Source organism: Haliaeetus albicilla, chromosome 4 (assembly GCF_947461875.1).
Source record: "Haliaeetus albicilla chromosome 4, bHalAlb1.1, whole genome shotgun sequence".
Taxonomy (NCBI): Eukaryota; Metazoa; Chordata; class Aves; order Accipitriformes; family Accipitridae; genus Haliaeetus; species Haliaeetus albicilla.
This window is the reverse complement of record NC_091486.1, coordinates 23,272,575-23,293,441: the sequence shown is the minus strand read 5'-3', so window position 1 is coordinate 23,293,441 and position 20,867 is coordinate 23,272,575. Positions and strand designations below refer to the sequence as shown.

General features: G+C 38.1%; 1 protein-coding gene across 14 annotated transcripts in view; it reads right to left on the bottom strand.

Annotated features, from left to right (window-relative positions):
* MYO3B (myosin IIIB) overlaps nucleotides 1-20,867 on the bottom strand; it is a 213,651-nt gene that overhangs the window by 126,158 nt on the left and 66,626 nt on the right. For 13 of the 14 annotated variants that reach the window (XR_011324318.1, XR_011324319.1, XM_069781384.1 and 10 more), the window contains one exon: nucleotides 8,098-8,163. The exons of the other annotated variant lie outside the window; for it this stretch is intronic. Coding sequence is in view for 11 of the 13 variants with exons in the window: in XM_069781384.1 (XP_069637485.1) it covers nucleotides 8,098-8,163 (66 nt within the window). In the remaining 2 variants the exon portion in view is untranslated. The remainder of the gene's footprint in view (nucleotides 1-8,097; nucleotides 8,164-20,867) is intronic. 14 annotated transcript variants of the gene reach the window in all.

The following is a 20,867-nucleotide window of genomic DNA, read 5'->3' as shown; positions in this document are numbered from 1 at the left end:
AAATTCTAGTATGTTCTATCATGCTTTCTTAGCTGAAAATTAATTCTCAGAATTCATTAGTGTCACTACATTAAACATAGGTTGCAGCCATTTGCTGCAATCTCACAGCCAGGCTTCTAAGCACCATTTCCATTCTGCCACAATTACAGGCAAAGATGAAGCATTTATTAGCAGGGGATAAGAGCAGGCTCCCATATACATAGGCCCATCTGAGACAGCCTCTAAAAATGCACTGGCTGCTTGCACTTGGACGATAACGTTGTTGGAATTGCTACATCTCAACAATGTAAACTGCCATTTTGCAAGGAGCAAATCAGATGACTGAAAAGGAGAGATATTTATCAGCATTCATGAGCTAATATTTACTAATGAATAAATGGAAAGAAATAGATTTCATAAGAACTGCAATGGTGGTCTAAGTCTCCTGTGTGTTCAGAAATAGAAAACAATTACTAACATCATTCACTACTGCAGACAAACCTAAGCAGAGCAGCAGCAGTTATTTCTTTCAGAAGTTCTCTTTCATCAGATCTATTATGACCTATTTGGCCACAAGTACTTTCTTTAAAAATAAAGAAACCAAGCAGCTCCAACCCTTATAGCTTAGTTACATTATGATCTATCTCCAGTATTTTGTTTTCTTCAATTAATACATTTTGTGTATGCCACATTTTCTGATGATTTCTCATCTGCTGGCAGTGGATTGCTGGAACTTATTTTGTCTCATAAACCAAATATCCAACTAGACATCTAGTCACTGTTTATCATCTACATGCACAGAAGATGCATAGGTTATTATCTGGAAGAAATTATGACTGTATATCAGCCTCTGTATTTGAGCTGGGGAATCCACACCTCAGCCTCTGGGCAAGAGACATAAAAAGTCTCCAATCTGTTCAACAAATGGTTAGATAAAGTCCTCATTGCCATTCCTCTAGTCCCTATCTCTCTGCCACTGCCTGGCCCACCAGGCTGCTCTCCCCATCACCTGCTCCTCACACAACCCTACACCACTCCCCCTGCCCCCCAAATACTTCACTACTTAGACAGTACCTGCTGCCTAGCAGTGAGGAATATTTCCAGGACTCTCCTATTGGGACAGAAGAGCTTTCCAGGGTCTTGCACAGGACTTCAGGTCATCCTGAGGTGCTGAGATACTCTCCTCCAATCTCAGAAAAAACAGTTACCAGCTTGCCCCTAAAGGTGGAGACGGCTCTGCTGGGGAATCTAGAACAGAGATTTCCCAGACAGAGAGGAGAAAGAGTAAGGTGATATTCTCTTGATCCTCTCACCAAGCAGAGATAAGGAGATCTCTAGATTCTGAGATTTTTATTTTTTCTTCTGCGTACTTTCCTGGCTACTTCCATCAGCAGATTGTTTCACGGTGGAAGATTAATGAAATCAAGAGCATGACCCAACTGGGTTGACCCCCCTGCTTAGAGAAATGGAGGAACAGACACTGACAAGCAAGATCATCTAGGCCAGGTACATTTGGTCTGAAACCTTCCAGTCAACGAATGAAAAATAACAATCTCTGAGATTGTTTTTAAGTGGTTAAACTGCTCTGTTCCTATCTGTCACTCTGTTCCTCCTACCTCTGTACCACACGTAGCTGTGGCAGACACTGATCAGTCACATGCAGCAGAAAGGTGGAGAAGAAAAGACATTTCATGACTTACGTTTGCAATAATGATGCAGGGATGTGCCTGCTTCCCTGAAGCCTCCCTGCTTCCCATTCCCAGGCCTACCCATCCCCCACTGCTGCAGGTCACCTGTTTGCAAAAATTAACTAAAAAATTGTGACAGCTTTGCCAACAGCATTTCCGTTTTCAGTCCTAATTCAACAGGACATATAGGATACAAATATTCTTATCTTCAGAACTATATATAATTTCCCCTTTGGAAAAAGCAAATGCTGAAGCACTAAGGGTATGTATATAGATTAAATACGCCTCCTGTCTTGAACCAGCATCCCATGACAAATAACAAGGATTTTACTGTTCCTTCTGCTACAATCGGATATCAGGATGAAAGACTGAATTTATGACAAAGTACTCAATCATCACATGCATAATATAAATTCCGATAGTCAGAACACATTTATATCTTTATTGATCTGCCTTTTGGTAGCAAATGCTGTAAATTACTAATCTTCCCTAACGATGAGAGAAATACTCTAACACTGAAATGTCACCAGCACCTGTTTTCTTAATAAATCTTCTTTAAGTTTAATTTTTAACATCAAGCACCATACAGTGTAATTTAGAGCACACATCTGAAACCTAACAAAGGTTCACTCACACTGAAATTGTAAAATTAAGTGTAGTAAATAGCTTTACCTCCTCTAAAGCTTCAAAAATTACAGCAGGTTTCCCAGCCTCCTTTGGGCTAAGTAGACACAACAACTTATTCTGGCTCATATACATGTTTTAGAGAACAAACAATGCAAATGCTATAGAGTGGCACTTCTTGCAGCTCTTAGAATGGATCAGACTTTGCTCATGTTGAAACCCTTAAAATTTTACCAGAGACAACAGAAATTCAGTCAGAACAATTCTAGGGAGCATCTGAAAAACACCAAATACATTTATTTATTGTATGACAAAATTGAGGGGTTCCTAGCCTTTTATCAGGAATGGGTCTGCTCTATTTCTTTGGCCTGTCTTTGAAGACCCAGGAACAGAAATAGCCTTCAGAACCTTTTACAACTGAAGCTTTTTATTAGAAACAGTATGTTTTGCATTTGTACCAAACTTTCTCCCTTTAGGTATCCATCCCCCTTTGACACTACAGCAGACCCTGATTTGAGGCAGAAGGTAAGAGATAAGGAAAGCATAGTCTGCTACTGACTATTTCTTTCACATCTTATGTCATAGCTGGAAAGGCAGCTAAGGACAGAGATATTTTTCTCTCCCTTGCTGTTTAGTGCATTCTTTCCTATCTTCCAGTAAATAAGGACAGCCACTAAAAATGCAATTGTAGATCCACTATGCCATAATCACAGAGCAGCTGGGAAGTTACTCACTCACAGAACATTAAGCTGACTGCTCGATGCCCTCTGCTGTGAAACCCCAAATGCAGCCACGCTATGATGTCTTCATCTGAAGTAATTCACAAATATCTGGGCAGCTGAGATCAGGTTAGTTCTACTAGATGGGAGTCCACAGGCACTAGCAACATTCTTCCCATTACTGTCTGCCAGACCTGACCTGAACCTCATGGCCCACAGAAGGACAGCAGGCATGTCTGTGCTTCCTGGAGCTTCCCCTAATCTAAAAGTATGCTGGACTGCTTCATTCCCAGCTCTGCTCTTGATGATTGAGTGACTTTGAGAAAGATTCCCTTTGTCTCAGTTTCTTCGGTTGTAAAAGAAGAAACTGCACTCTTGTCTCTATTCTACAAGTACAGATGACTTAAAAATCTACTGACAGGAATAAAGCATTACTATTCTACTGTTGCTTCATCAGTCCGGTGCAAAGGTACTATTATCAGGCAGAAATGGTGGATTATTATTTGTTTTATATTTTTTGCAACTCCAATTTTTACTGCTTTCCTATTTCCATACTTCTGCCTTTCATACCATCAAAAATGCATTCCAAACAAACCTGGATCATCTAGAACACATCCTTTCTTCGAGAACTAGAATAATTTAACTGGAAGGAGTAAGTCTGCCCCTAAAAACAAACTACTAGTAGATCAGCACAGACATATTTCACTTCTCTTTGCTCCTGCCATCTTCCTTCCTTCCCACCCTGCATCTTAGTGTTCATGCCTACCACTTCTGTCTTACTGTCCTCAGTCTTCTGCCATGCTCAGCCTTCACTTTCACCAAATATTATGGGAGTGAAAACCATGTAGTAACAACAGGTGGTAACATCCTGCCTTTACATTTCCTTTCAAGTAAAGCAGAGAGATAGATGGCAAACATTAGCTATTACAAAAGGCCTTCCTTCCAAAAAATGGTAATAATGTTAGAGCTCCAGAAGCATCTAAGCTTTGAATTAAGCTTAAAAAACATCCCAGTGAAAAAGCAATAGGCAGAGACTACTTGAGAAACAGAAATACTGGCATTTAATGACAACAGGAGCTTGAAGAAGGGAGCAAGGAAACTTTGTCTCATCAGACAATTATTTCATGTGCTCTCTCTGATACTACAATCTTCTATGCAGCATCCTAGAACCGCTAATGTTTCCCAAATAGACTTGCCACTCCACCATGGATACATATCTTTCTCACTGCACTATACTTACTACTGTTAGTGTTTACAATTGAGAATAGCAAGCCAATAAACCCACAAACCATGGGAACCACAGGAAGAATGAGTGCTTATCACTAATGGCAAGGAACTCAACAGTATACTTCACTGAATGAAAAACCTTGATACTGTGACATTTGTAAAATCTAGCACGATTCTTTACAGGGTCAGAACTTCAAACCTGCATGGAAGTTTCTCACCTCTACCTAAAATTGCAGGTTTTTACTACAACTTTTCATTAGAAAGCTGAAGATCATTGTATCCATTATATATGCCCATTCATCTGTATAAAAACATCCCATGCAATACTCAAAAGTGGTGGAGATCTTTTGTCAGGTACCACAATTTAGTATTTCAAGTTCATCTGTAGACAGATTCTCAGAGTCTACATCAATGAATAAAATGCGAAAACTTACGGATTTGGTGATAACCTTACACATCACAACCTGTATCTTTCTGACATTTGCAAACCTCTTTGTCTTCTTAGACACTATGAAATTAATGAGTTATGTCAAACACATATCATGTTCTCAGTGACAGAAACAGTAAAATATTCTTTATGTAACATGAACAGAATGTCACTAAACAATTGCTTAAATTGTGAAAAAAATTGATCTGCATTCAGAGAAGTTAAATCTGAATGGAACACTTAAAACCTATATATCTCAATGATCTATTAACTGAATAACTCTGAATGTAGACTCATCACTATGAAATTCAGCTTGCAAGGCTGTGTTTAAATTGAGTACAAAAAAATGAGTTTATCAAGACTAAAAATTATATTTGTATTGTATTTGCAATGTCATTGCTAAAATAAAAGTTACTTTCTAGTGATAAATGCAACCATAAATCCTGTAACTTCACATTTTGACTTCAGTACTTCCTGAATTTCTTAATTCTTTAATTCCCTCCAGCTCAAGAGTGACTAATTAATTCAAAGAACCATAATAGCTAATCATTGGTTAAATAAATTTAAAAGGAGAATGTCTGTCCCTGGAGATACCATTGCTCATTTTAATTAAAATTACCATTTTGTGATGTAATGTAAATAAAGGTTATTGTATCCTTCTGCTCCAAGAACATATTAACTCTTCTATCTACCCCTGGAGATCAGTCAAGGCTTAAACTGCCAAAAAAATGATTTGCAGTATGTGAGATAATTTCAGTGAATAGGTATTTCTTTTATTCATTTTAAAATACAGCCTGTATTATTTTATGAATGAATTCTGAAGCCCTGTGTCTAAAATAGTGGTGGACACAAATTGTTATCTTAAGAGATCAAAATGTCATCTATGCTGTAGCTATCAAAAAAAAAAAAGCTTCATAAACATTCATGGGCATGACTTCTATTTTATTTCAGCATAGAAATAAACATAGGTAAAAGTATATTACTTTTAGGAGCCAATCCTCCAACAACTGATGTGGTTGTTTACATGGCCTTATAGGAATGGTAAACCATATTAATATGTAGATAAAATAAACAGATAATTTTCTCACATTATGAGCAGAGCAGCCAAGTTCTTCATGGACAATTACAGTAGTACAGATAAACAGGCATACATAGAATCTTACTGACCTTCTACAAGTATGTATGTGCTGCGCGTATCTCAGTAGATACCAAATACAAAATTAGGCTGCTGCCAGAGATGACTTGGCTGAAATTGTGTCTTGTCTGTATTTTTTTAAAACAAAGTATCTAACTTAGATTAGCTATCTCATTGTAAAAATCCTTATGAGGACAACACAATACAGTCTTCATGTCAAGTCAAGGTCAACAATGCTGGGAATAGAAACATAAATTCACCAAGCTAAGAACTATCTTGACCCTTTCTCCATTCAGATTTTGTAAATATGTATCTGACTTTAAAATGCTCCTGCAAAATCATATCTCTTGGGGCAGCAGAATCATAGTTAAAAATACAGACTTCATTTCTGAAAAATACATTATTACTATTTTAACAGTTTAAAGAGTTACCTACAAAAGTACATTGAAACTTGCAGCTCAGGCATATTGTAAGTCACTATAATACATGAGAGAACACTTACAACAAAAATGCCTCTTGAGGCAGTGGCATTTCAAGGGACGAGAATGTGGGGTGAAAAAAGCTACAATGACCAGGTTTGGCAATCTTGGCATAAATAAAATTATTGTGTAAACAGAACTGAAGTCAAAAGTATGCTTAGCCAAAGCTGCATGCTCGGTTTTTGTCAGTACACAGGTCTGGCCCACAACTTGAACCAGATAAGCTTGTTATGCAAATTATGTTGGCCATCAGGAAGGAGATAGATAATGAAATTATTCGAAAGCTAGCCACTCATCACAAGGATGACAGAAACATTAGGCAAGGTCCTAACATATGGATAAAAGGCAGTACAGAGTTTATACAATCACTGCTTTTAATTTATCATAACTAAGCTGTCACAAGGTGGGCATCAACAAATGCATAACTAATGCATATAAATGAGCCAATTATCAGTAATAGCTAAAAGGTTTGCAGTTGTATGATCCAATATTTCATTATTTAATTTTTTTTTAGAAAATCCACTAATGTAAATCCAAGCCTCCATAAAAACATCTTGTAACCTCTGCATCATAACAATCTCACCAACACATGCCCAAGAATGAAGCAATGTCACAGAGAATTCCATTTCAGTGTTCTCTTAAAGGTAGCTATAAACCCAGCATATTTATTACAATTGTTGCATTTCTCCATGTTAAGAGACTGCATATGAGCATACTTCCTTACTTCATTGTGCATATTACTGTAAAAATGAAAAGCAAGATTTGAGAACCTGCAGATGTTGCTGGTGAGAGAAAGTAATTAAGCAAAAGTAATTAAAAATCAATGTGGTTGAAAATATACACCTTGAAGATATCAAAAACCCAAAGGACAAGATTAAAAACAAGTATAGCCATAAAGTACCAACATTTGATTTCTTTTAGGAACAGTGCATGCTGAACTAAAGGACTGAACAAACATTAAGAAATGTTTAGGTTTTTGTATTGTTCTCAAGCTCAGCAGGGACTTCTAAAAAGGAAGATACCAAGTAAGAAAAACCTGTATAACTATGTTGAAGGTTAATGCACAATGTTTCTGAGAAAGGAATGTAATCTTATTTACCAGCTGCACTGACTCTCTAAAGGACAAGTGGAATATAACCCAGAAGTGCTAGAGTCCCCCAGAATATAGGCTACAGAGCATAAATACTGTAAAAATGTTTCTCTATAATAGAATGGAATTCATCCACCACCCAGCGTCTTTTGTAATTACACACTGATTCCACTATATATCACAATGTGCACTACTGTGCAAACAAGGACATGCATTATGGAGAAAGAGAACTAGGGTCAATCTGCTCTGGAGGAATGTACTTCTACTACCTCCACTGGAAGAGCATAACTGGTGCTCAATTACATATATTGGGTATACAACCTACTGAGTATTAGCAAAGTGGTAAAAGGCAACTCTTTTCTTTCTTGTCTTTCAAATTCTTATTTTATATTCACCAGCAGTCATTTTCACTAACACTTTTTTCTTCTTGACACAAAATTTCACTGCAAAACCATCAAGGAAATCAGGTATATATATAAACCTGTCCCAGGTCCATCAAAGTCAAGAAGCAAATCAACTAAGGAGTTCAGAGAAGCTGTGAAGCAAATTACATGAGAAGATCAAACTGCTGTATAGCTTTCAAAAAGTGAAGCATAGTCTAGAGTCTGTGAAAAGAAAACTGAAGTTAAAAACCTGCAAAAGCAACAACTCCATAGACAGATTCTGTTTTCAGATTGACACACGTAGGCCTTGCTGAATAAGCTGTTTTTAAAAGAAAATAAAACTCACTGTGAAATGAAATGGTTGAATCCTCTGCACCATTTTTCAGGATGTAGCAAAGTAGGAGGAGGATTTCTGAAAAAATACAAAGTTTGGGGGTTTAAAATATTAATGTTTGCTGGAATTATCTCACAGAGAGTCAACAGAGATGATACTGGTTCCACTAGGGAGAAAATGATGATTGAGAAAGCAATGCTCGAATTGTCTGTGTCCCCTTCAGATGCCTGTTGGGTTTTTCTTGCTGCTGGTTATTCACTGACAGTTCTCCTCTTTTCATGTCCTTCTCCTTTTATGTCAATACCTTTGAAGTTGGTAGTCAGTATAGCTCACTGTGTGCTTCCCAATATTTTGCTTTCAATTCAGCCTGACTCAGGAAGGATCAACTGAAACTGGAATATTAACCTAGCCATCTCACCATTTTAGCCCTTTATCCCAGATCACTGACTCTGATCAAAAAAAGAACCACCAAACTGTCAACAATCTGTAGGATCTTAGTCCAGATTTCAATTTGTATTCAGTTTGGATGACACTTTAAAAACAGATGTTATTTTTAAAGTGACATTTAGCAGACAGTATTTTTATATTACATAGTAAGACAGCCTTCCATAAGATCAATCTTTTAAACTCTGATAGATTCCATGTTAGCTGGCCTATAATTACTTTCCTTTCTGATTGTTACTGTTACAGTTAAATTACATAAACATACAGAGCAAGGCCTATAGGTCATATTAAGTGGACCAAATTTTAAGTGGCTCAAATTTAAGTGGACCAACCTATAGCAGGAAGTGTTCACGAATCATTATACATATTATACTGTTATCTTCCAGAGGCTTCTTCTGCAACTTAAGATTTGATAAGTACTGAAGTCTATTTAACATTTAAGATTAAACTTGTGTTTTGTGAAACCTTAATGATTTGCCTTTTGCTGCATTTGAGGGCTCAGTGCAAAGGGTCACATATTACTGAACTGGCAGGAAAAAAAAGATTACAGTAAGACTTATTCTACAACAGAAACACTCACTAATATTCTGGATTGTATCATGAATCACCTCGTTTATACTGGGGCCACATTCCACAGCATGACACTGCTTGGAAACATCTCACAAAACAAAAAGGCAAACAGCATAAACAACATAAATTAGTGCTGATCTCCTTAGTAGTCTTGAGTTTTTCATGCATATTCATTCAAAGAGTAGTTGCATTTAACAGTTACCCTCAAAAATCCAAACCAAATGGTTTAAAAAAAAATATTACAATGTGGCTTTGTAATAGGTGGACCATTTTTGTTCATCTGTATCTATTCAAAACAAATGCAGTCATCTAATTTCACTGCAGGCTGACATGTTTTCTGAGATATGTTATTACTTTTCTCTTTTGTTACAGAAGCCTCAGGGAACACAATTTTCTTCATGAAGTGAAGAAATTCAGAATGTCCAAGATGTGCATCACTTATCAAATTTATCATTAGGAAAAAAATATGATTGGTTACTTTCAATGACAATAATGTTTCAGGGTTGTCTTCCATTTACCAGGCTCATATGTTCATGCACATACAGAATCTGATTTTTTACAAGCATATAAAAAATGTTGAAAAGTTTTTCTAAATGTACTCCCAGAAAAAAAAACTGTATCAAAGAAAGGTGAACTTTAAAACCTCTTCCTCTATAATGAAAATGGTTAGCAGTCCACACATCCCACATGCATGAACTCTGCAAACAGCTTTAAGGGACAGCCAGCTGAAGTTAGTATATGTTTTTAGTCTTTATTTTGCAGGAATGGTACTCTATCTGACAATTTGGATTCTGATAAGATCAACTTTTATTGTACTGTGAAGTACAGTGTATTTATTTTTAGAATTATACCAGCGCTGTCTACTGAATATTTGCTGTGAAATTTTGAATTTCACTGCAAGGTAATTTGCTTTTTCAAAGCTCAGTTACTATTCATGAAATACATAGTTTTGTCTTTTCTGTTCATGCTGTTCTTTAAGTCTTTCCATTGCGGTAACAACGATGCTTACAAAAATCATGTGGTTTGGAGGTTCTATTAATGATCTCACAAGGAACTTCTTGAAAAAAAGACACAGAGATACTTACATTAGTCACCAATGTTATGATGGAAACTGGTGCAATTTCACCATGGAAGAAAAGACCAGCAGAGCAGATGTCATTCAGGAAATATATTTAGTCATTTGCGGGTTAATGATTAATGGAGAAAGTCACATTTTTAACCATACAGAACGTGTTTTGTCCAACAAATTACTAAGCTGCTAAGCTCTCACTGATAGCTGCTCTCTTGGAGGTGGCTGAGCATGCCATGTACCAATCAACACAACCAAGGAATCTGTAACTCTACAGATGATTTCTTGAGCTTGATAATTTTGTATTTGTTAACAGAAGATACTATGTTATTCTTAGTACCTTTGTAGTAAAAAGAACTAGTGGTCCTCCGTACTTACATCACTAAATTGATGCTTCAGGTACCCCATCTATAAAATTGAGCTGATAAACATGACCAGAACCTTAATTCATTAGCATCTGTAAAGTACCTTGGTTCCCCTTGATGAAAGGTGTTACTTAACTACTAAGTACAAAATCAGCTCACCCTTTTCTGGCATCATATCCATAAAGGATTTCCAGAAAGAGGCATAAGAGGGTCAGCTTCCTACCTTCACTTTGCCTAAGACACCACTAAACTGTTTCATGGTGACAGCAGAAAACACCATTGCTTCCATGGCACTCCAGAGGTGGATTTCTGCAGTAAGAACTCAAATTCAAGTTCTAGGGTAACAAAACCAGCCAGATATGCAAGGGTAACTCACTTCAAGCTTTTTTGTGAGCACACTAAGTCTTGTACAGTTTGAAATTAATAATCCATTAAGATATCTGCAATTCATATTGCATTAATTAGAAAAGGTAAAGCAACTCATACATTATCAGATGCTAAACCACGGAGAAGCAACACTTGCCTCACCACTTCAGCTCAAAGATCAAACTAGGGCCATTTGCGATTCCAGACTATATTAAATCCAACACATGGAGTCCTATGGCTTTTATATACTTGTATCACTGCATTTCACCAACATCTGGCTGTTTCTGCAGTACTCAGAACACATTCCTAGAAAAACTAAAAAGCTACCTCTTGTTAACTTGCTGACATAACTTACTCTACTCTTTTCATATAAAATTAGAATGCTCTGCATGCAACCTTTCAGTCATCCTTGCCACATATGTAAGAAGCTGAAGGACAATATAGTCTTATTTTCTACTATAAAGTGATGGAAATGGTGAGAAGTAGATATGAATATTATTGCAAAAAGCAGGTATAATTGGGCTTGTCTTTTGAAAATGTCCTCTTTTGATGCAAGATGAGTAATCAACAATTTATTTCCCAACTTTGTGTCTTTTTTCCTTTAGTTCTTTCTATAATTCATAATTAGTCACAGAACTACACGCTCTATTTCCTTAGGCAGATACATTGCTCTTGTGAGGAGTTGTTCTACCCTTGTATTCAGTGCTTTCCATGGTCATACTAATACTGGTTTTCACTGGGAGTTTTGCTTCAGTGAGGACTGCAGGACTGAGCCTGTACAAGACACCCCATACAGGAGCACAATGTTCCTTAGAACATGAAGACATTAGCAAGCTTATCAAGCAAGAACTGCTGCTGAATTCTGAATGATATAGACAAAGTTATGTGCCGGAAATATTTTAATCTGTTGAGCTTTATGTGTTCCCTGTCATTCAGCCTGCCTCCAAAGTCACAGCTGGTAAAACAAAATCGGTCATTTTACCACAATAAGGCCAATGATGCAGCTCAGTGAGCACCACTTGTCCTTTATTTTAAGCTGTGAGCCTAATTCCAGATCACAGATAATAGATATTTGTCAACAATGAGAAAATAAATATTTTCATCTTAAAATAATTCTATGACAAATTTTATAAAATTGAAGATGCATGTATTATTTTTTAAACTATTTCAGTAAACATAGCCATACGTTTTATAAACAGAAATCAAGACAGGGCCTCCAATCACCAAACTGTATCATCAGCCTACCACATTGTTTCTAATGAGAAATTAGCAGATGAATATCCAACACCTGTCACCATGAACAGGCTCTGGCAATCACAGCCCCACACACGCATGGTGTGAATTATTTTTCTAGCAGAGTTAAGAGACAATAGTTCTGTTGACAGTTGCCTAGGTTTATACATAGGCAGTTTTTACATGAAATTAAACCATTCATGCATATTTCAAAAACCTAAGAGAAACAGCCATAGAAAAAGCACAAGTCAACCATGCATAATAATGAGATTTCCGTACAAAAGGTTATGTAAAACAAATGGTTTCTATTAAAATATGTGAATAATTGACATTAATTAATACCTGATAAATTCTCTTACAAGCTTAAAGTCCTGCCACTCCAGAGCATCCCCACCTTGGTTAATCCTCCAAACATAACCAGGCAATTCTCAACAGGGATCAGAGGATTTCCTAATGCACTGTTTGTGGCCCATTCAAATCAGCAAGAGGTTTCCACTTATCTGAATCAAAAAATCAGATCCTAAACACTCTCCCATGCATCTGTCTCCTACTAAAGACTGCTCAAGTTTGACTGACTTCCAGTAATACATTCCACCAAAGTCCACTCAGCAGGAAGCAGGGTACTGTATTCAGCTCTGTAAGTTTAAGATAGAAACTGTAGAATTTAGGTGCCTGCAGGAGTGGAGAATCAGCACAAAATCCTCCGTGCATATGCAGGCAGGCCTTTGAAGTTGCTTTTTAGGTCAGTGGAAAGCTGTCATCAATCTGAATGCTGCTGCATGAAGCCTCCTTGGTTGGGAACCACAGCAGCACATTGCCTCAAGAGACAAGAAGATCAGAAAGAATACAGTATCTACAATAAAACTGGAAGCAATGTCAGAAGCACAGGATCTGGGCAAAATGGTTCCAGGTCTAAAGCAATTGCCTGCCCACTGAGTTGATCTAGGGTGTTCCAAAGGCAATTGAACATCCTTTCCTTAGAACACCTAGAATTGTGCAAGTCTTGACCATACGGGGCACCAATCTCCCTTAAATCTTCTTAACCAGATCTATAAGCAAGGCATTCCCATGCCTATCCAGCCTACAAGGCATGAACCGTATGTTGAGACCGTATGTACCGAATCACAGCATATGAGACAGCTAGAAAAGGTGGTAGCTCCTCACATCATCTTTAGCTTCTTAGGGCTCAGCACAGTTACATAAACCTTTCTCAGGCAAGGGAACAAACTAATGCCAGATCATAGTACTCTAACTATTAGAGTTAGGGGGCACCAGCAAAAGTACCGTTATTCTGTAAGAACAAAGGGTACAGTACATCCTAGGAAAAGATTCGACAGGAAGGGGGAAGGGGGACTATGCTCCTGCCAAATCACTCTCCAAACACCTTCTCGCTAACAACTGTTTCACTTCTAAATAGTTTCTCCTTTTCCACTTCCCCTCCCTTTTCTCTGGAAGGACTGTTTTCCTTGTGTAAATGTCTAGTTCAAAACTGTTAACATACAACTTCAATTTCTTACCTTCTACAATATCAAAGGTATATATCTATTCAAATAATGTGTAAGTGCCTTAATTCTAACAAGCATATGCTGCTTTAAACAAAAATCAAAACCTACCGATGGAAAAGAATCGGTTAAGAGGAAGCAGAACACAGTACATTACCACCTCACTGCTGAAACAAAAATATTCTTCTTGCTTAAGTATTTTACTACCTTTTAATTACAGAGACAGAATTATCTGATATTTCTCTCTTTACTGGAAGGGATGATCTTTATGTTCCATAGGCCGTACAGATGAATACATCTAAGGGACTAACCTAAGGATCCTAATTACTTGAAAGAGTTGAGGGTACCAATCCACTTTCAAATCTTTTTTTTGTAATACAGGGTCCTGATCTAGTAAAATACAAATTGGATATGTTTTCACTCTTTCTCAGAAGAGAATGATGGCTATATATCTTATAACACATAATACACATTTGCACCCTTTTGCTTGTGATTGTATGTGACTATTTATTTATTTTGCTGCCACTAGGTAGGTGACTTAGTAGATTAACAATGGGATATGGGCTCAGCTACAAAACAAATACAAATCCACAAATGAACAAAATATGAACTACCTCTTTAAAAGGCACTTAAATCAAGATTTATTCACAAGTCTCCAGCTTAGAATATTTCATCAGCCAGTATAATAATGAGCAAAAATAAATGGTAAAAGGTAGTCAGTTCCAGAATTATGCACAAATCTCCTTTTGATATTCAAGATTCACTTTATGCATTGCCAAAAGAAAAGCACTTCAGGAAGAATAAAAAGAAGCTGTCAAAAGAAACCTTCTAAAGAAACCTCCTTCAAATGAACAATCCTGTGATAAATTAAAAGCCACCTTTAAAGTAATGAGTATGGACAGAAATAACGTGCTAAGCACATTAAATTATTTTGAAGGTCAAATAATAACCTTCAGAAAATGTATTAAAACAAATCTCAATAATCTAATTTCTTAGTTCATACACACAGAAAGAAAATGGATGAAAAAGTATTGCAAAGTGTTCTGCCTGGGAACATCTGGATTATCTTTGACTTTTTCCCTTGAACATTGCAATTCACAGGCTACTGGTTTCAGTCAGATTTGGCAGCTGCAAGGTTTCATTAGCCTTTTTCAGGACTTGACAAGGCATCATTTATTTCTGTCATTTACTCTTCAGTTTCCAGTTTCAGTTTCTGGCTTCACTGAGACAGAAACAAGTATTTCATTTCAGAAATATTTTTGGATGGAGGTGAAAATGTACAGCTTTGCATTCTAGTGGTCAAGCTTCAAAACAAATATTTAGCATAATTGAATTGTAATTATGCTTTGTCATCTCATTTATTCACAAAAGTTTCAGAGAGCTGAAGAGGCACTAGCAAATTAACAGCAACTGAAACAGAGAAAGTAATAGTAGAGGTTTTTATTTATAACCAGTTCACATCTTTACTGCAATGTAATATTTTGCTTTTCTATTAAAACCATTGCTCTGTGAATTTGCAAAGTAGGAGACTGTCAGTTGCCAAAGAAATAAAAATGGGACAGTAATACTTCTGTGCCTGACTGAAATACATGGTGTTGTCTAGACACCACACTTCTGTAGCTGGAATATTAAAATACTGCAATTACACCACATATTTGTAGATTTGTATGGGAAAGTAAAATATCTGTAAAATCTGAAAGTGAAAATCCCAAAGATAAATTTCTAAAGGCAAGTCCTGAATTGTACATGTTTCAAACTCCCACTATGCATCAGCCAGTTTAAAAGGACTGAGTAGGCCACCTGCCTGAAGGCACTGCCCAGTGGAGCAGATCCACTCTTGGAAAGCTAAAAGTTGGCTCAACAAGAGGAAGACTTAGGGGGATGCCACAAACTGTTTCTTTTAAGAAGTGGAGGAAGATTGCCAAGGGAAGAACTAGACAATTTGGAGTCTGACACAGAACCTGGTCCCACAGTTGTGTGCTCTTGCTGAGACCTGCCTCTGCCCAGGACACACACAGCAGCAAAAGCCCTGTCATACCACAGTCAGTCTGCCAACAGACTTCATATTGTCCTGGACACACAAGGTAACACAGGGTACCTGTGATTTTCCAGCTGGCTGAGACATGCTTTTTGGGGCCCTTCTTTCCAAGAAGCATAAAATGTTTTGTATTGGTTTTATGTGGCAAGGTTTTGGTAGTGGGGGGGGTTACAGGGGTGGCTCCTGTAAGAAGCTGCTGGAAGCTTCCCCTGTGTTCGAGAGAGAGCGAGCCCATACCAGCCGGCTCTGAGACGGACCCGCCGCCGGCCAAGGCCGAGCCAATCAGTGATTGTGGTAACGCCTCTGTGATAACATTTTTAAGAAGGAAAAAAAAGTTGGGACGCGGAAAACAGCCACCGGAGAGAGGAGTGAGAACATGTAAGAGAAACAAGCCTGCGGACACCAAGGTCAGTGCAGAAGGAGGGGGAGGAGATGCTCCAGGCGCCGGAGCGAAGATTCCCCTGCAGCCCGTGGTGAAGACCCTGGTGAGGCAGGCTGTCCCCCTGCAGTCCAGGGAGGTCCATGGTGGGGCAGATATCCACCTGCAGCCCGTGGAGGACCCCACGCCGGAGCAGGTGGGTTCCTGAAGGAGGCTGTGACCCCGTGGGAACCCTGCGCTGGAGCAGGTTCCTGGCAGGACCTGCGGATCTGTGGAGAGAGGAGCCCACGGAGCAGGTTTTCTGGCAGGACTTGTGACCCCGTGGGGGACCCACGCTGGAGCAGTCTGTGCCTGAAGGACTGCACACCGTGGAAAGGACCCATGCTGGAGCAGTTCGTGAAGAACTGCAGCCCGTGGGAATGGCCCACGTTGGAGAAAGTTCGTGGAGGACTGTCTCCCGTGGGTGGGACCCCACGTTGGAGCAGGGGAAGAGTGTGACGAGCCCTCGCCCTGAGGAGGTGAAGCGGCAGAAAATAACATGTGATGACCGTAAACCCCATCCCTGTCCCCCTTGTGCCGCTGGGGGGGCTTGGTGGAGAAATCCGGGAGTGAAGTTGTGCCCGGGAAGAAGGGAGGGGTGGAGGGAAGGTGTTCTGAGATTTCGTTTTATTTCTCATTTACCTTACTCTGGCTGATTTGTAATAAAAAGTGAGCTAATTTTCCCTAAGCTGAGTCTGTTTCGCCCGTGATGGTAATTAGTGAATGATCTCTCCTGTCCTTATCTCGACCCGCAAGCTTTTTGTTATATTTTTCTCTCCCCTGTCCAGCTGAGGATGGGGGAGTGATAGAACGGCTTTGGTGGGCGCCTGGCGTCCAGCCAGGGTCAACCCATCACATGTTTTCATTACGTTACTCCCATGAAAAAGGGGGAATTGCTTTGCAGAAGTGGTTTTGCCACTTGTGCTTCTTCTTCACCTTCATTTCTTTGTCTGACTAATTTAGGTCTTGCTTTCAAAGAGGACGACACCTTCTTATCCTTCCATTTCACAGAGAGGAGCCTCTTCTTAGCTGAGTCTCTACAGAAATACAAATAAACCTAACAGTAACCCCACAAAAGAAGTATATCACCATATGCTTGATATGGCTGGTACTGAACATGGAATTCAATCATTACGCTTGACAAAAGCAAGCACTTAAAATCTGCATTTTCAAGAGGAAACAAGGATTACTCCTTATTTGTACTTTATGACTCAAAGCTTACTTACTGTTTTCAGTTTAGTCTGGTTCATAGCATTGTAAGAACTGACACTATTCTGATAGCCCTACCAGTCTGGTTCAGAAATGAATACTTAGAGGGAATACATTAGATAATGGTGGTATATTTCCAATGGACCATTAGGAGGATCATTATAAAAATTCTGAAGTAATAGACTGAATAAATGCTGAAGCGTAAAGAAATGTACAAGACGTGTAAGGCTACCATTTTTTAAAAAAGGAATTATCATTTAAGGTAATATGCCTTCTGAGCATGACGACTGTATGTAGAATGGAATTTATTTGTTCCCTCTCCTATTCCATCCAATAAGCTTTATTCTAAAACACTTGAATTTTTGGCTGCTTTTAAAAAAAATTGTATGATGGAGTGAAGACTAATAAACACAGTACAATAAACATGAAGAATTTATTAATTATAAAAAAATTCCCGTGACAGCAATTCAAATAAACCCTCTCTTATGCAGAACTAAATGACAATAATATCAATAAGACCATATCCCAATAAGCTTGTATGATGCTAACTTAAAACTCATGCGTCTCTGGAAACAATTGGGCAGACTGTGGAAAACACCCGGGGAAAAATATTGATTCACATAAGCTAGGGAATCTAGGAAAGGATGAAGGTAGTTAAATTTAAGTCAAGAAACACTAACAGTGCACGTAATGTGTAACAGACCAATTAGTGATGCAATGAGAGACAAAAAAAAACCTACAAAGCTGAAATATTAAAACATCATGGAACACGTGAAAATCAAGAGGGTTTTTGGTTTTTTGTGATTTGCTTTTTTTTGAATGCAAGATTTAACCAACACCTCATGTTGAATATTCTAGGGTAAGCTTTGCAAAGAAGCATCTCCTGGATAAGTTAACACATCCAGAGAAAAAGAAGAGTTGAAAGGAGCAATGGTAAATGACAGACATAGGACAAGGGAGCGTTCTGGATGTAGGAGGCAACATCTTGGCAAAAGGAAAGACAAGACATTGCCAAGATTAGGAAAAATATCAAAGGAATAACAAAGTTAGAAGAGGAAAAGTAAAAACGAGAGGCAAAAAGTAAAAATGAGAGGCAAAAAAGAAGATGAAGACAAGCAAACCAAAATCCCCAAAGGCAAAAATAGTGTATTCTCTCAAAACAAAACCCCAAACCCAATCTCATAAGCACCATTCACTTAGAGAAGACCAAAGAGGACAGAAGTGAGAAAGTAAGAAGGTTAGCAGAGAGATAATTAAAATATTTAAAGTAGGAGAGTAATGAAACATGGAAGAAAGAAAACAGCTGACATAAATAATTCTGTGTGGGTAAGACAGCATTGACATTTGGCATGGGGAGATGAAACAAGACAATAACCAAGGATATAATCTAGGAAACTGAAATGCAATACAGACTTCTAAAAAAAAGTATGTTTTGAAGACAGATTGTGTTTACCACAGAAGGCACACTACCATGTGATAGTCTGCATATCCAGGAGTGGGCAAAAACTGTAAAGTTGCTGCTGGTGGAGTAATGTAGAAGGAATACAATAGAATAAAGAGGCAGCTATGAGAAAAGCATGTTGTTAAAGCAAAAAGCAAAACTTAAGGTGAAATTTTAATGCCCTGAAAATTATTAGATTTTTGCCACTGGGAAAGGATTTCATCTTTTGTGGGCATCAATCAGAACCATGGCATAAACAATGTATAGAATGCAATGGCAGTAAGTGTTGAGTATACACAAATGTCTTTTAGCTGTCTTTTTCCATAGTAAGTATTAAGACACTGAATGAGAATCTGAATCATAGCACTGTTTTACCTTTAAAACATTAAAAAATATTAGCTATTTATGTTCCAAATAACGTCAGGTGGTATCAACAAGCAAGCACTCTATTTCCTCAACAATCTGGGAAAAAATGCATTTGTGTCCTTTCGGAAAGACTGAAATTTTCTGGCACCTAACAACAATAAAACTATACAGTCATGTCTTCCCTGCTTTTTCTGGAGTGCAGAGTTCTGACACAGGTCTACTGAGATCCTCCCAACTAAATAGACCAGGAAGTTAAACCTTCCTCAAAGGGAGCTCTCACAAAGAGCGTTTACTGTATGTTTGAGTTGGGTGGGCACTGTCTGCATCTGTGGAGTCTTTAAAAAGTCATAATAGGTTCTGCAAGATGTGAATATTCAATGAAAGAAACAATGAAATTAACAAACAAACAAACAACCCCCCACCCAAACCTTTAAAATAAACTAGCTGAGAAGTAAAATATATTTACACCAAAAAAAGATACAGGGTATAATACGGAACACAATTCTTCCTTCTTTCCTGAATTTCCTCTCAGTAATTAATTATGAGGAACTAAGAGGTGATTATATACATGTTGACAGGACATGAGCGCTAGATTTTAAATAACTCGTAGAATGGCTAAACATAGAAGAAAATTAGGCTTCCATCAAGTGAGATCTCCATTTTTGTTCCAATGTAAGATGTTTTCTGTTCTTTTTGTTTCCCCAGACAGTTCAAGCAGATGCTGACTGTAAAAGTCTGACACGTTTGCGTGCTGGCAACAGATCATGGATCATCAACTTGCCCCAATACAGCTATCGTATTGTAATTCAGAACATCTTTACCCAGCACTTGTTCTAACATGTGAACAGTCTGATAAGAGAGAATCTGAAATGATCTATCCTGTGAATGAAGAAACCTAGAAGTTACAATTTAGCTAATTTAACCAAACTGAACTGCATAAAGTCAAATCACTTTAGTCACCCAGGTAGAAAGATGAAAGCTGTTACTATAATTTTTTTCCTAACGTTCTCAGAGACTGGGGTGCTGGATGCCAAAGCACAGATACCAACTCTCTCAAGAGGAGGAATGTTCCTTTTCCCTGCCCCCCAGGCTACTGAAGCAAGGTTTGCACAGCAAAAAACTTAAGTGCTCCCTTTCCAAAAGCACAAGAGTTGCTTCCCCTGTTCCCATAGATGTATCTTTTAACTTTTTTTTGTAAATACAACTTTCAGTCACTGGATCTCATAATTCATTTGCCAAGTAGATTAAAATGCCATTCTTAAATACCTTACACCCCTAGAGATAATCAGGGCTAAGCTCAAGTTGCCTCTAACTTTCTTTTGGAAATACTATAAAAATATTGACACTCTTTTTCAATAAAACAAACATAATGCTCTTTAAAAATAATTACACCTCTCCTGGAAAATTCACTTGGTTTTGATCAGTTTTACCAGCTTCTTTTTCAGTCTTCTAACCTAGTTTTATACCTTTTGTATGCCTTCAATGCTATTTTTGAAGGGTTACTAAGAACACTGGACAAATTAAAATTAATCCAGTGATTGCCTCATTCAGACTGGGGAAGTGAATTATCCTGTTTACTATTTGAATTCCCCTTTATAAGCCTGCATGGATGAAGTGAACCTTTTTACCACAGCACAGTCTAATGCAGGCTGGAAAGGACCTCAGGAGGTCTCTTCTCCAACCTCCTGTTCAAAGCAGGGTCAGCTATGAGTTCAGGTCAGGTTTCTCAGGGCTTTATCCACTCAGGCCTTCACACTGTGA